The sequence below is a fragment of the Athene cunicularia genome (genome assembly GCF_003259725.1).
Source record: "Athene cunicularia isolate RWA chromosome 18 unlocalized genomic scaffold, athCun1 chr18_part1, whole genome shotgun sequence".
NCBI classification, from domain to species: Eukaryota; Metazoa; Chordata; class Aves; order Strigiformes; family Strigidae; genus Athene; species Athene cunicularia.
In genome coordinates, this window is record NW_020799123.1 from 6,794,316 (window position 1) to 6,809,491 (window position 15,176).

General features: G+C 46.6%; 1 protein-coding gene across 1 annotated transcript; it reads left to right on the plus strand.

The window, feature by feature from the left end:
* The first annotated feature begins 168 nt into the window (after window positions 1-168).
* MYCBPAP (MYCBP associated protein) lies at window positions 169-11,439 on the plus strand. Its single transcript, XM_026861289.1, has 19 exons — window positions 169-191; window positions 650-797; window positions 1,381-1,540; window positions 1,641-1,744; window positions 2,240-2,414; window positions 2,731-2,846; window positions 3,557-3,707; window positions 3,951-4,066; window positions 4,748-4,848; window positions 5,507-5,615; window positions 5,961-6,150; window positions 6,672-6,859; window positions 7,425-7,571; window positions 7,753-8,037; window positions 8,879-9,000; window positions 9,734-9,849; window positions 10,324-10,451; window positions 10,634-10,819; window positions 11,293-11,439. The coding sequence occupies exons 1-18, from the start codon at window positions 169-171 to the stop codon at window positions 10,637-10,639; spliced, it is 2,385 nt and encodes a 794-aa protein (XP_026717090.1). The 3' UTR covers window positions 10,640-10,819; window positions 11,293-11,439.
* The last annotated feature ends 3,737 nt before the right edge of the window (window positions 11,440-15,176 follow it).

Sequence of the window (15,176 nt, forward strand, 5' to 3'; positions counted from 1 at the left end):
GGCTGGCTGTGTCCTCGGCACGGCCCGGGACTTGCTCGCACGGCCTGGGGATCCCCGGCGCTCCCGGGCCGTGCACCATGAACAGTGACTCCTCCCTCCATCTTTTTTTTTTTTTTTTTTTAAACCTGGAAAGGTTCCACGCGTGTCAAGGAGCGTTGCAGATTAAGGATGAGGGGAGAAACAAATCCCCGGTGGGATTGCATCGGCTGTGGCCCTGCCCGGTGGCGGCCTGTGCCTGCCTCTGCAGGGGATTTACTATTTAAGAGCTATTTTGCTATTTGGGGGCTTCTGGAAATCCAGGCGCTCGCTGAGTTGTGCTTGGCGGGTGTCGTGCGGCCGTGCGGGGAGGCTGCGTGCTTGTGCTTGCAGCTGGAGTAGGAAACTTTCCAGGAGTTTGTTCTCCCACCTGCAGGAAGCCCGGGCTGTATTTATCACGTCCGTTGTCTCTCATCTAGAAGAAAGCGTCAACCAGTTGAATCATAGTGACCCACTTTGGTCCTTGTAGCTTCTCAGAGTTTGATTTCCCAATTATAAGAGATGCTGAATTTAATTGCTCTTTGCAACCTTAAAAAACCCCAACCTCCAAACACAGCTGGAAATGAATAACCAGGCTGAAGGAGGATAATGGTGTTTCCTTGGGAGACTGAAGAGGACGTCTCTTCATCTGTTTTCCAGACAAAAAGGAAAAGACACATGAACGGTCCTCAACAATTGCAGAAGAGCCTGAGCCCATTTCGTGTGTTCTGCAAGGAGATGACATCCAGGCACTTGCCATTAAGGTGGAAGACCTGGAAAAAGTATGTATCTTTCCTGACAGAAACAGCTACCTTAGCTGACACTCTCATTTTGTGTTTAACAGAGGGTGCTGTTCATTTACTTAAACCAAAACCCACTCTCGGAATTCAGTTCTCATTCCATTTTGTGTGTCCTGATTTTTATGACTTGTCAGATCATCAGGTTCAGTTGCTAAAAGTAAAGGATTATTGACCCTTACGCAGTCTTTTGAAATAGCAGAGTAAGTCATCTGCCTCTTCAAAGTTACGTTACCAATTTTCTGGTCTTAAGTGGTTTAGTAACTATCATGGTGTCCTTTCCAAAACTCAGGTTAAACTGTGTGAGTGTAAGCATTTGACACCAAGTGACACAGCAGAAAACTTGGGAGAGTGATTTAAAACTCTCATTTCCCTGCTCCAGTTGCAAAGCAGAGTCCAGAAGAGCATGACAGTAACTAAGCTGGTATCTCCACGGTTGTGTAACGTTCCCCTTAAGGGAGGAACCGCCTGTACTGATATGACTTCTCTGCATATCCTAGAAGGATCAGAAGGAATGAAGGTGAGTCATTATGTACCTAATTGCATTGTGACTGTTTATTTTCTGAAGCTCCATGCTCCACACCTTCCCCATGATGCTGGGAGAATTCCAGTAAGGAGGAAATACCTTGTTCGAAAATATCAACCCAAAGAGGCAAAGAAGGCAGCACATCTCCTTGTAGCACATCCTGCTTCCCCAAAGGCACCCAGCGAACCACTGACTTTTTCTGGTAGGGTTAAACTTCACATCTTATTGTTGGATTTTGATTTTGCTGAGCCTAGTTTAGTGATGTGGCTCTGGGATTGGTTTTTTTTGTGTGTGTACTGTAGGACCGAGACTACTTGGCAATGGCTGTGAAGAGATTCTCCCCCATCACATTTTGGGAAGTCTCCAGGAGTTCAGGATGGAAGCCTTGGCTAGAGGGAACACTCAGGTTGGTTTGTAAAGTTAGGAAAATGCTGTTGTGCGGCACTTTTCTAGAGGTGGAGTGCAGAGCCTACAGTACCTTTCAATGCTTTTCAGCACCTATCAGGAACAGGTCAGGCCTGAGGTGTGGTTTTCCCAGCCTGTCATACTCTGCAGGAAGGGCTTGCTTTCAGAGAAACTGCACCAGCAGGTTTTAAAGCCTTGTGTGCAGGACAAGGTCATGGAGGGAAGAATTACAGAGGCTTCCTCTTCCATATGTGCTTCTGCTGATGGCGTCAGGCTTGCAAGGGAAGGGCTGGTGTTGCAGCAATGCCATTGCTCGAGTCTAATTACTCAGATAAATCTTTCGATTGTTTCTGAGTGTGTTCGTAGTGCCCTGGTTTTGTTCCTCTCAGAGTAATAAGGTAAAATTACTGTCAGCCTGAAGAATTCTTTTCCCTCTCCCATTTTCATGGTGGCTGTGTGTGCATAGAGGTTAATTTAATGTTTCCTTTCTCTTCAGATAGCAGACTTTATTGAGGCTTCTCATCCAGATGTTACTGCAGCAGCTTTAAAAGAAGAACATGGAGGAGAGAGGAAGAAAACCGTTCATCAGACCCCACTAGCAGAGCACAAAGCTCTACAGAACTGGCACCATAATATGGCAATCAGGAAAAAGCAGGAGAAATACCTGGGAGGTAGGAAGAGCTGAGGCCTTGTTCTGTGAAATCTGTGTGCGGATGGGGGAGTTTGGAACCACAACAAACTGTAACGGTTGTAGCTGACTGGGGTTAATCCTGTTGCTGTTGCAGTCTACTTCCATGTTCTCAGAGCTCCCCACTGCTAGTGCTGGTGGCCCTGGGTGCTGTGGGGAGGTGAGCTGGTGGTTCTGTTTGGGGGTAGGACAGTAGGTTTGGTGGGGGAGAGTGTAAGGGGGTTACACGTGAACAATAGTAGGGGTAACAGCTGTGCCCAGAAGTGCAGCACTAATGATTAGATGTTTCTTCTTTATAGAAATTCTTCAGAGGCCAGAGAATGAATTGCTGATGAGCAGCTCAGAGGATTACAGGCAAATCCAGGAAGAACGTGACCTCATTGACTGGAGTCTCCCTGCCCTGCTTCCTGGAAAGGCGAGTGCCCTACTTCCTCCGTGTCCTGATTGCCCTGCTCTCCTGCAAGAGCTAAGGCATGGGTGTTATGAGTAACATCTCCAAAGACCTGTCATTACATATTTATCAAAACCACTCTAGGTCCTTCAACCTAGTGTGCAAGCAGAGCTTTCAGTGACTTTAAAAATCAACACATGAACTGTGCTATCCATACTAGTTAGAGGAAAGTGGTGATGTGCTTTGGCTCCTTTTTAATGTGTCTATGGGCAAGTGCCATTTCCTGATTATCCCCAAAGGCTGTCATTCACTCGGAAGTGGCACGGGGATGTGCTGCAATTGCTGTTCCAGGGACAGAAACATCTTATAGCTTCAGGCTTGAATTTTAGCTATTGCCATGGAGAAAGGGGTAGGGGTAAGTCAGGAGAATTATGGGGGTATCCTATGTTAATGCTTTTTTAACATTTATAGCACTATCACAGAATTTGCATGTCAGGCATTATTTTAATATCATTCAACCTTCATGTAGCACTAGCTAGAAGAATGTTGTCTTTTGTCATTGACAGCAGCTGATAGAAATTTTATCTTGCTCTGCAGAAAGTGATGTTATAGAATTTTAAAATATCTGTATAAGCAGAGCTAGACTCCTTCCTTTTAGCTTTTAGTCCCTGTGAAAATAGCAGGCAACCGAACGCCTCTGAAAGTGTCAGTGGGAGCCTTGTTTTCCACCCTAGGGCTACCGAAGAGGAAGTGAATTCTGGAGCCAGCCCGAGCGTATTGGAGATGAGCTCACCGGCCTGACGATGACACTGACGCAGAGAGAACGTGGCTGCCCTGAGCCAGTCACTCGTGTGGGGAAACCTCACACTGTCCAGATGGAAACAGGTAAGGGAACACCGCAGAGAGGTGATCCCACAGAAACAGGGTACGAGTGTGGAGGGAGCAGCAGAAAGGAAAAGTGACTCCTGTGAGTAGAGAGTCCCTTCTGACAGCTGCAGCACAAGCTACTTCCTGGTCATCTGTTGGATTTCCTCTTTAAAACACAATGAGACCAAAATTTGGCTGAGAATGAAATTAATGGGCATGTGGGTATGTAGACATTGAGCTCCTGTATGGGCATCTCCACAGGTCTAAAGCCTCCAAAGAGGATTCCTTTCCATCTAACCTGGGATAAGAGTCTTTTCCTGAAACACCGGCGACAGGAGCTAAAATCTGTCCTAGAGGAGCTAGATGTTTATAAGCCGGTAAGACCAGAGGAGTGAGTATATTCTTTGCATCTCTTACTGTGTCAGATGCTGTAGTGTAACATAAAATTGCCAAGAGCTGGATCTGAAAAAGCATAGGAATCTATAACTTAGCCCTACAGTACTTATCTTGGAAGTTCCCCCATTTCCAAAGGGCTACACCCAAGAAAGAGTTGTCTGGTCTCCCTGCATGTTGCATGGAAAATAGGACCCTGAACCAGCAGCATGCAGCTGCCAAGACCTAGGCAATAAAAAACCCTGCCAAGTACTGGTGTAGGACTTCTATTTAGTGCCTCAGGGCAGAGGGAAGACACCTTTACCCATGTGGAAGACACGCATTTGAAATTATCTCCTGAAAGCAGGTAGCCCCTCCTCTTATAAACTGCACAAACCTCACGTTTTTCTTTCTGAAACCTGGCTCTGGGCTGAGAAATGTGTGTGGAGACTTTTCCCATCCATGCATCATTTGTAGTGGGGTGTGCAGTCATCTAGGATTTTTGGGAGACCCAGAATCAGTTTCTTCCTCATCTCTTAAACATTGGATGCTTCTAGGAACCATCATAGGAGCAAGATATCTGAACTTCACTTTACTGTTTTGAGTTGCTATGTTTGTCTGCTATTTTAACTTCATTTCTATATAAAAAGAGAAATCATGAGTTGGTCATTTTTCTGTATGTCCAGGATCTGGATGGACTGGAGGTGATCGGTAAAGGGCAGCCTTTCACATCTGTCTCAACAGAGCCTCTTCCCCATTCCACCACTTCGGAAGAGTCAAAGACCCTGTAAGTTTTACTTCATGTCAGAAATAAAGAAGTTGGGGTATGTATATCAGTTTCTTAGGGTATCCTTAACCATTCTTACCCAGAATACAGAGGAGTCTCCACTGGGGCACAATAAAAGGCTTATTCACATACTAAAGTCACCAGATTTAGGAATCAAGCAGTTCTTTTGTGCCCTGGGGCCTCATGCCTAAGCAGCAAAAATCAGAGAAAAGTGGTTTTTTTGAGGCCCTTCCTCCGGCCTTCCCTCTGTGTGGCTGTAGAGCTTCCATTAGGCAGGGTGTGGATTCTGCTCTGAATGACCTCCATCTGGTTGTCTTTTTCCAGCCTTCCACTTCCATCATCAGTTTACCTTTTTTCCCTGTCCTGTCCCTCTGTAACAGGCACAACCTGAGGGCTGTTTCTGCTTATTCAGTGATGTACCCTCAGCCTTCCTTAGGCAGGTATCATTTCTTTAATACTGTGGCTGTCCTGCCCTCCTTGCTGGTGACAAATAGCTAGCTGGCCTTTACCACATCTGCAGGGCTCTGTCCCTAAGGAGATGACTATGTGGGAAAGCATTAGTTGGGATTATTTCTTACAGAGTCTTGTAAATCACCCCTGGTTCTCCCCTCTCTGGATTTCACTCCACGAAAACGCTGGCTTTTGTTTTCTTTCACAGTGACTCCATAGGGGACTACCCCGATGTGGTTCCAGAAGCAGTACTGGGTCCATCTTTAGATTTCTGTGGCCAGCCTGCTCGTTGGATCAACTGCACCACTTCTCGCAGGGTAATTGTGCACTTTTTATTGTTTAGTCAGGCTAAGCCTGCTTGAGTTCCAAAGCCCCAGCTGTACAATGAGAGTCACTCCCAGGCCAGAGAATGGGGGATTTATTCCAAGCACAATAGGGGATTGCTACGTTTGCTCTGGAGAGATCTAGAAACAGAAGGGGTTGCTCTCTTGGTGGTGAGGCTCAGATTCCCAGGCTCTCTCTGTATAATGGCTGCTTCACTGGACCTGCCTTACAAGTTCTCCTAGCATGGCTCAACCCCTTATTTGTGATATAACTTCAAGCAAGATAAATCTTGCCAGAGAGTAGAAATTGTTATCTTTGCCTTTTTCCTCTCCTTGTAGGATGAAATTGGCATTGCTGCCCGGCTCACCTTTGAGACTTTGGCTGGTGAGAAAGCTGAAAGCTACCTGACAGTGAGCAATAATGGCACAGCTGCTGTCTGGTATAACTGGATGAGGCTTCCCCAGCAGATTCCCTCCAGGGAAACCAGGGGGAAGAGGATGCAGTGGTTTTACTTTGATACCAGACCAGGTATGAGAGCTGCTGATCTGAGAGTTTTGTACATAGGCCAGAGAGCACAGAGCCAGGAGTTATCTGAGATGCAGAGTCTGACTAAGGGCAGAGCAAGCCTGCTGGGTCATTCTTCTTAGGAAGCCGCCCTGGCGTCAGAGCTGACTCACACCAAAAGAGGTGTGCGAGGCAGATCGCTTTCATGGGACTTAAAGGAAAGGAGGTTGCTCCTATTCTGAATGTAAATGGGTGGAATATTGAGAAGTGAGTAATCTTTTTGATGGCAAACCAGGCATAATAGGCTAGAGAGACTGCTGAACTTGCCGTAAAAGGAACGTGCAGTGGAAATAACATCAGTTCAGTAACATGGTGACTGGGAGTAAATCTGGAGGGAGAAAAATAGCTGGATGAAGTGTGATAACCAGCTAAGCTATGGGGAAAGAGTCTTGTACAGAGATAAGCACACTTGAAGTAGGGTTGGAAAAGTGTCAAGTTAACCAGGTGGCTTCTTGCAGACAGATGCATTTTCTCTCTTATTTCAGGTGTAATTTTGCCTGGAGAAACTAGGAAGTTTTTCTTTCTTTTCAAGTCAGAGAGAGCAGGCATTTTCAGCGAGTCCTGGGAATTTAGGACACATCCTCTGTTATTAGGAGGAGCTCTGCTGCAGGTGACCCTTTGGGGAATTGCTGTGTATGAGGATAAATTGGCTGACTTCAGAGAGAAACTGGAGGTAACCAGGCATGTAACTTGGTAACTGCGATCTTTGAACTTAATATGCAAATAGAGGGTAAGGGTGGGAGTGGATGACATGGTATTTTTATTGCTATGCAATTAGAGCTGAGAGCGAGATGATTATTTACAGAACATCTGTACATACTTGAGCAGGTTTGCTAAATAAAATGAAAGAACGCCACAGTCTATTGTAATGCGGTTAATAAAGACATGATGTGTCTCCTAAACTGTTCACATTGGTCCTTTAAAGAATGAATTTTCTGTTGGTAATGAATTTCATTAGTTGTTTAGTGGAGATGGGATTGTGTTGTACGATATGATAGCAGTTAAGGTATAAATTGAAAATTACATCACGCTTTGAAAAGTATAGTATGGGGGGGATTTGTGGGGTTTGTTTGAAAAGCTGTTTAAATATTGCTCTGCTTTGCAGGGTTTGCAGCTATTTTTGCCCTTGAAACCCTATATAACCTGTACATGTGGTTACTGGTGTGGGTGTGAATTTGTTTGCTTTTCTGTCTGTGGAATGGGGACTCACGCATGTTGTTCTTGTTGTGGTGCCTCAGAGTGATCTGGCTGCTCGAGAGGCTGCTGCCATAGTAGCAGAGAGTCTGAAGGAACTTCTTCTCCGAATTCGGACCCCGGAGCGCACCCCATCTCCTGTGGATGCCTGTGTCACAGAGGAGGAGTTGTTTCACAGGAAGAATCCTGAGGTGATGTTTGTTCTTTGATGGGCTACGCAACTGAAAGAGCAGGGAGGGAAGACCCATGGGGCTGGTGTGTCCCTGGGTTTCTGGAGGCTGGCATAGTTCACCACGGTGGCTTTAACAACTTGATTTATAGAGGAAAGACATAGCTCATTTCACTATTTACCTTTTTTCCCCATTATCACAGTTGCATTATCAGCATGGAGTGGTAAAGCAGCTGCATGAGCTGTGGAGACAGCATGTGACTGTTCCTGCAGCCTTTGAGGAGAAGGTGCCCTCGGGCCAGGAGAGCGCTGGGGAGGCCGTGCAGTACCCTGAGAGGGCCTCGGAGGCTCTTCCCCCTCCGAGCAGCACCACAGAGCTCCCAGCTTGGAAGAACATACTCGAGGAGGCTCCGAATCAAATGGTGAACGTGGAGGAGGAAGAACTGGGCTCCTCGGGATGGAACCTCTCCTTGGAGGACTTTAAGCAGGTGGTCACCCCTGTTCCCTCTAGTGCTATGACAAGCTGATGGTGTTTTCATTTTCCCTACAAATGGCCTGGTCTACCCCAGCGTGGGCCTACCCAAAGGTCTGCTTCCCATGTGCTGTGAGTTAGAAACAGTTTATGATGTGTGTCGCAGAAAAGAACTTCAGTTCTGCTGACCACACCCTCAGTGCTCTTGTAAAGAGATTCCCAAGAGAGACTTTGAGGGCTGTTGTGTGAAGAAGAAAAGAGAGCCACACAATGTAATAGATATTTTAAGGTCTTCCCCTGTTAGTTTTCTGTCATCCCAGGATGGAATGCAGTGGGCAAACTAATCTTGCAGCCTCCTGTGGCCTCCCCAAGGGCTTCTCTCCTCAGAGGGTCCTTCCTCTTCATCAGAGCTTTAAGGGGACACCCCTGGCAGGCTGTGAATAAAGTGCAGACCTCCCTAGATTAAAGCAAGAGTGGTTTGAGTTCTGTCAGCACAGTTTTTCCGTAGTGCTCTCTTGGAAACCTCTCCTCCTTTTATAACTGATCTTTACTTTGATGCCTTCTAGCTCACTAGAGTCCCTGTTCTCCAGCACACCTGTGAAGTTGCAAAGGGGCTTATTGTGAATCTAACTGGGGGGCCTGGGATTGCTCCCCAGATCGTGGGGTGTGTGTGTGCACCTTGGCCAAATCCCAGCCGCACAGGAGGCCACGCCTGGGTGCATAAGTGCCCAGTGCAGCCTGATTTCAGACTGATGTCCTGGAAGAGAGCTGTGGTGTGCTCTGTTGAGCTCAGCGTCCAGATAATTGGGAATGAAGTCTGAGACGTGCTCCATGAACTCTGTTTTCTCTCACATCAGGCTATAAAGTCGATCCCCAAGGAGGAGCAGCGAGAAGAAGCACTGACCCAGCTCAATAAGGCAGCACTGGAGCTGTGTGTTGAACAGAGGCCAACTCAGTCAAACCTTTTGTATCAAACCTGGTGCGTTACCTTTGCAAGATAAAGCTTGTAAATGCGTCATGTGACCAACAGCCTTAGCAAGCTCTGTTGCAAGCGTTGTGATTCAGAGTGCAGATAATTACGAGGTCTAGAAGTCGTCTTTACTCTGAGGTTTTTTTTTTATAGGTTAATTGTAGCAGCTGTCTAGGACTGAAGTGCCTTTTTTTTTTCTGGTGATAAGTTTAGAATTTTAAATTCATGTAATTTTGGGAAGTATACAAGATTATTTCTGGTGAGATTATTCTAGTTTATGAAACCTTTGGGTAATTTTCTGTACCCTTTTACTCAGATAACTGTATATTTCCTCATACAGTCTCTCTGTTCTTTGTTCAGGCTTTGAGACTGTAAACATACCAACAGCTTCTAGTTGCTTCTAAATCAGAAGGATGCAGGTTCTTCTCGGTAAATGCAGAGATCAAGTTGATGCTGATTTACCAACGTGTCATGTTGAAGAGCAGGAGATCTAGTTTCACAGTAATATTTATGGGTCTATATGAGCCCAATGATTTGCAAACTGTTGAGACCTCGGAGGGTTCTAACATGAGGAAAGTAATTTAGCTTCCCTCTGCACTGGTTTGTAGATGGTGGTTGCTATTTTATTGGTTTAGTTGGAGAGAGCAGCTCTCAGCTGTAAGGTGTCTTCACTCCTGGCACAGGGTAAAACAAGATGGCAGTTGCTGTGCTGTCTCCCTTCTAACTCTGATACTTTCCTCAGCCTCCAGCTGTGGCGTGAAACAATTGATGGTCTGGTGAGTCAGTCTCTGAAGCTGAGATCCCTGCTTGGCTTGCCTGAGAAGGACACCTATGTAGATGTTGTTCCAGAGGAAACAGGTAAATGGTAGTTTTAGCACAGGAACCAGTTTCTGTGTACTGTTGGAAATCCAGAAGACATGCTGAATTTCAACGGAAATGGCAATTTCAGCAGTTCTCCATCGAAGTTTCTATAAGAAAATGCATCAGAAAAAATGGCAGATTTTGTGATAGTAATTGTGATCTGTGGTTTGGTATCACTAAAAAACCACCGCACAAATAAGCCTTTTAATTTAGGTAGCCATGGTTTTCACACAGACTAACCCAGAAAAGCCTATATCAGGCTTGTACTGATACACATCTGAGACCTGTTCATGCCTTATTTAAACAAAGTACTCTTCAAAGTATTGTTTTCCAGTGCAGTACAGCTCAGATTAATAAAAAAAGGAAAATACATTGCAAAAGTAATACAGTTCCACTGCGTGAGTGCAGAGGGCTTGTCTTCCTGGATGTGAAAATGTTGCTTTTGAGTGATTGAAATTCTTTCTTTTGTAGTGGAAGTAAAGCAACTTATAAAAGGTGAAAAGGAAGACAGAATAACCACGAGGAAAGAAGAGAGAAAGTCATATGGTAGTAAGGATAAAGGAGGCAAAAAAAGAACAACAAAGACAGCAGGGAAAGAGGTATGTGTTGGGATGCCTGTTGAAACCTAAATGCTGGGGACAGTGTGATCCATTCTGAGATGGTGTATCTTGAGTTTGAGCTGATTTCCAACCCAGTGAAAGAGGTGCAGTTTCTGGGAGGTGCATCTTGCAACAATCTCAAAGGGGTTCTGACCTGTGACACTTATCTTTGGTCTGTCCCTGAATAGCAATATCCAAGCAGCAGAAAGTTAAAAGATGAGAAAAAGCTGAAATCTTCTACTTCATCACAGGAGATGAAAGAGGGAGCACAGCCCAAGGAAGCTGTAACTACAGATGGAGTAGAACCTCCTCAGGAGGAGATGGACCCTATTTTGTTTGGGATGTACCAGGAAAAGCTTTATATTGAAGTGAGTCTCACCAAAACTTACCTCTTCCTTTCTTGTTTTTGTTGTAAGGTTACACTGAAGCTTAGGTGGAGAGGTAAGCATTTTGTTAAAGCCAGAAAACTGACAAACATGTGTCTAATTCTGTAGCAAGGTAAGTGTGAAATATAAAGAAAGATGTCCTCTATTCCAGCCTGGAATCTGTTACCATAAATCCAGCTATCACATGCGGGATTTCTATCTGGGATGTCTTTAACATGCTTATAGACTCTTGAGGGATCAGCAGAATTAATTGTATCTCGGATAATGTTAAACACACTTCACAGCCAGGAAAGTTATTACTAGAGCTAAGTACTGTTAGCAGGCAGCCACTTCTCTGTGGCTGTGTGTGTGCCCATACATTAATGTGCATGAGAAGCCATCTGCCTGTCAGTCTCATCATCAGGATTTCTTCACGTGTTTTCACTGCAACTACCTTCTGTTAATTTCTGCTGTAGGTTTATGGGCTGCTGGATTCAATGGTGAGCAAAATGGTTTCTTTATTTGAGGAACTAGAGAACACAGGTGCTCTAAAGTGGGAGAGCGAAGCCCTTTAACTGGAAATAGACTTACTTTAAAAAAAAATAAATAAATAACCATATTTACACAGATCAAGTGGAGGTTTTTCTTTCTGAAGTGATGCACTGATTACAAATACTGGGCTTTCTCTTTTCTGACATGCTGTGATGCAAGACTATTGCTAGATCATCTGTTACTGCTACAGATGATTGCTTGCCAAGAAGAGACGAGGCAAGAAATATCACAGCCTCAGAAACTGTTAAGAGTAGAAAATACTGGCATTTCTGTTAAAGAAGAAGAATTTAAAAGCACCAGTCAACGTGAAGTATGTCTTATTCTTTGATTCTCAGTCTTGTTTGACTAGCAGGTGAGTGAGCAGAGAGTGTCCCTTGTACTCATGAACCCAAGTATCAGGGCAGTAACTTAGAAAAATCCATCCCATTTTTGATCATCTTGACTGCTTGTCCTGTCTCCTCTTGGGACTTGCTGACAGCTTTTCTGAGGCATTCAGGATCCCTGTGAAAACACACTATCCCAAGGGGTGTGCCACCCTCCCTAGTTTTGCACACATGTGTTTACTTCTTGTGCTGATCTTGCCATCCCTTTCCATCCAGCTTAGTGCACCCATGCCCCATTCTGAGCCAACTCTTACTTGCTTCCATCCAAGACTAATCACTCTTGAATTAAAATGAGTGAAATTCACGCCATAAATATTGTGGGTATGGTTATGTCTTGTGTTGGAGCCACCCGTCCTTGTCTCTTGTCAGCCTGCGTGTGTGTCTGGGTTTATCACCACTTTCTGTCTGGGCTCCCTTGTGCACCACAGCTGGAAGGGAGTGTTTTGTGGAGGCAGCCCCGGTCTGAGTGTTGCCCGCTCTCGGGTGGGAGCAGCTTTCCCTGGCAGAGCCAGCTGGGTGCAGGGTCTCTCTTGACCTGGCAGCGAGAGAGACCCGGCGTGTGTCAGGAAAGCGTCGTTTCCCTGCTGGAGCAGCTGGGCAGCATTCCCCAGACAGGCTTTGGCCCTATAGCCAAATGACATCAGTGTAGATTGTTATTTGAGGTTTGCGATACCTTTGGGGTTCTCGGGCAGCAGATACCTCTCCGTGCTGAGCCTTGCTGTTACACATTCTGTACGTCGCTGCGCCGTTGCACCATGCGTGTGTGCCTCAGGCGTGTGCTCTTTTACATTGGCAGCCACGCTGACACGCGTCTTGGAGCTGCACGTAGTGCAAAATAACTGTTCCTTTGGCAGAATTGTTTTCTTTTGCTTTCTCATTTTAACTCGTGTGCTGTCTCTGGGGAGAGGATATATTCTTCCCCTTGGCTCCTGGCAGCACCATGGCAAAGCGAAGCTTATTTTCTTTGCCTGCCAGGTGAGGCCCCTCATGTTTCAAGATGCTTTCTCTTAGTGGGGTGTGGGGAGGCACTTTGGCTTCTGTGGCAGCCAGGAACCTCTTCTGGCTTAGCGGGCACGAACCCACAAAGGGAATGTCTCTGCTCAGCATTCCTGTAGTGAGAATTTCAGCAACATTTTGAGAATTAGAAGGAAAAAGGCCTGAAGTTGGGGTGTGTCTCACAGGCTCTGACAATAGCTCCTACCTCCCTGGAGATGATTATCAGCCTGTGAATATGCCCAACTCAAACAGCTCGAACCATCTGTTTCTAGACAAGAGGGAGTCTGCACGTTATAGAGGCAACGTGATTGTCTCAAAGGCTGGAATGCTTTTATTTGGTAGCTTTACCTTACAAGGTGGCAAAGGCCACTTACAAGGTCCATGCCTTCAGTCCAACCTATAGAAACCAGGCTCTGTATATACCTTTACTCACAGGAAAACTTGTTAATATGAAAAGAGGTAGAGAGGAGTTTCAGGTTAGTCACATACCATGGAAGAATGTCCTATGCTGGTCTCTCCTTCCCCTCCACAGGAGGAGCCTGGTGGCCCAGGGCAGGCAGGTGGCATAAGAACTACAAAGAACAAACTTGAATGCTGTTGGACAGTCTAATTTTTTGTCATAAATATTGCCAGTGCCTCTTACAGCCTTGGACAAGAATACCCTCAAGGGACAAGGTACAAGCAGCGCACAGGAAGGGATGTGCTGGGCCAACAAGTGCAATACTCTGCTGTCTGGCTGCTGCGGCTTTCTCTGAGCCAGCTGGTTTGGTTTTTGTTTTTTTTTTTTTTTTTCCTTTTGTATTGATTTGTAGAAGTTACACGACTGGAACTGCAGTGGAATTAGAGCTGGCTTGCACAGAACACCTTGAGAGACACATAACCTTCATTTCCAGGCCTGTTGTGAGATGTGGGCTTTGCCAGAGCAGGGACCCTGGGGCTGGCCAGCCCTGCACTCCAAAGGACAGCTGGGTGCTCCAGGCGCTATAATGCCAAGCCCCAGCAGCCAGGCAAGGAGAGTATTCCTCCTCCTCCTCTCCCAAACGTGGGTGTTATTTGTATTAGTGTTAATAATTTGTGTTGTGTTTGCTAAATAACTGAGGTGAGCGACCTTCCTGGCCTTGGGAGTTGCATACCAAACCCATCACGTGAGTTGGGGTCTGAAGACACCATAACTATGAGAGAGGCCAGGAAGGGAGATTCCAGGAAAACGCTGCAGCAGAAGGTGACAGCGCATTTCCCCAGGCTTTTTAGTGGCAGAGGGCGTCCGGGTGAGGGAAATCAGCCTGAGAGCATTGCTGGGTCCCATTTCCTACGGCAGGGTTGTGGGGCACTTAGCAAAGCAAAACCCCACATTTGTACAGCTCCCCTGTGGCTCGTAGGGTGTTGTCCCCACAGAGAGGTTTGCTTTGCTTATGAAAAGTCAGTGCCTGAAGAGGGGCAACCTGGCTGCCTCCTCCCCCTGACACCGGTGAACAGCACTGGGAATAGAGGAAGAGGAAGGCCTGGATCTTGGGCAACCATGCAGCATGCCTCCCGCTGGGATGGGGTGTCCTCCAGGATGACCTGGAGGAGGGTTTGGGTGCTGGAGTTGTTCTTCTCCCAAGCTGCAGCTGGGACTGGGACTGGATGCATGGGCAGACCCTGCTGGGAAGGCCAGGCTGGTGAGATCTGCAAAGCCCTGGGAAGCACCTGGCCTCCCCACTGCTGCCTTCTCCCCACTGCTGCCTTCTCCCCACCACCCAAGGCAGGACCTTCAGGGCTGGGGCCTGATAAACCTCAGCTCTGTGTGGTGGGAGTGTCCGCAGGAGGGCACAATCCCCCTCCGGAATGTTTCATCACACAGGAGATGCTTTCCATTATGGAAAATGTCAGTGATATTAAAAAGATTATATATATCCATAATACTTGAAGGCCTGTCAGTGATTAAAATGGAAGGCAGAGGCCGGGAGAGAGGGGGTGGCATTGAAACAATCGAGAGACATGACTTATTTTGTCATGTCATCTGATGCCTCCCTCTCTCCCTCAGCCAGGCTCCGGGAGCTGTTCAGAGCAGGGGAAGAATCCGCTCCAAATTTAGATCCTGGGGAAAAAAAAAAAAAATTATAAAATTAACGAACCTAAATTGCAGCCGTGGCCTTGGGTACCAGAGAGGGAGCAGCATTACTGGGGGGGAGGAAGGGGTTTGGTGTGGGGAGGGTCGGCATCCCTCAGAGCTGCTTCCGAGCTCGGGGATGTTGATTTTTGTCTAAAAATGGGGGGGGAGGGAAAAAAAAAATTAAAAAAAGCAAAGCAAGCAGCAGCAAGCAGCGCCTGGATGGCTGCCAGCGAGGGGCAGTGACTGAGCATTTACAGCATCCCCGCCTCCCGCATGCGGCGGGGCAGGGGCTCGGCGCCGCATCCCCCGCGGCCGGTTCCGCACCGCGCTGCAC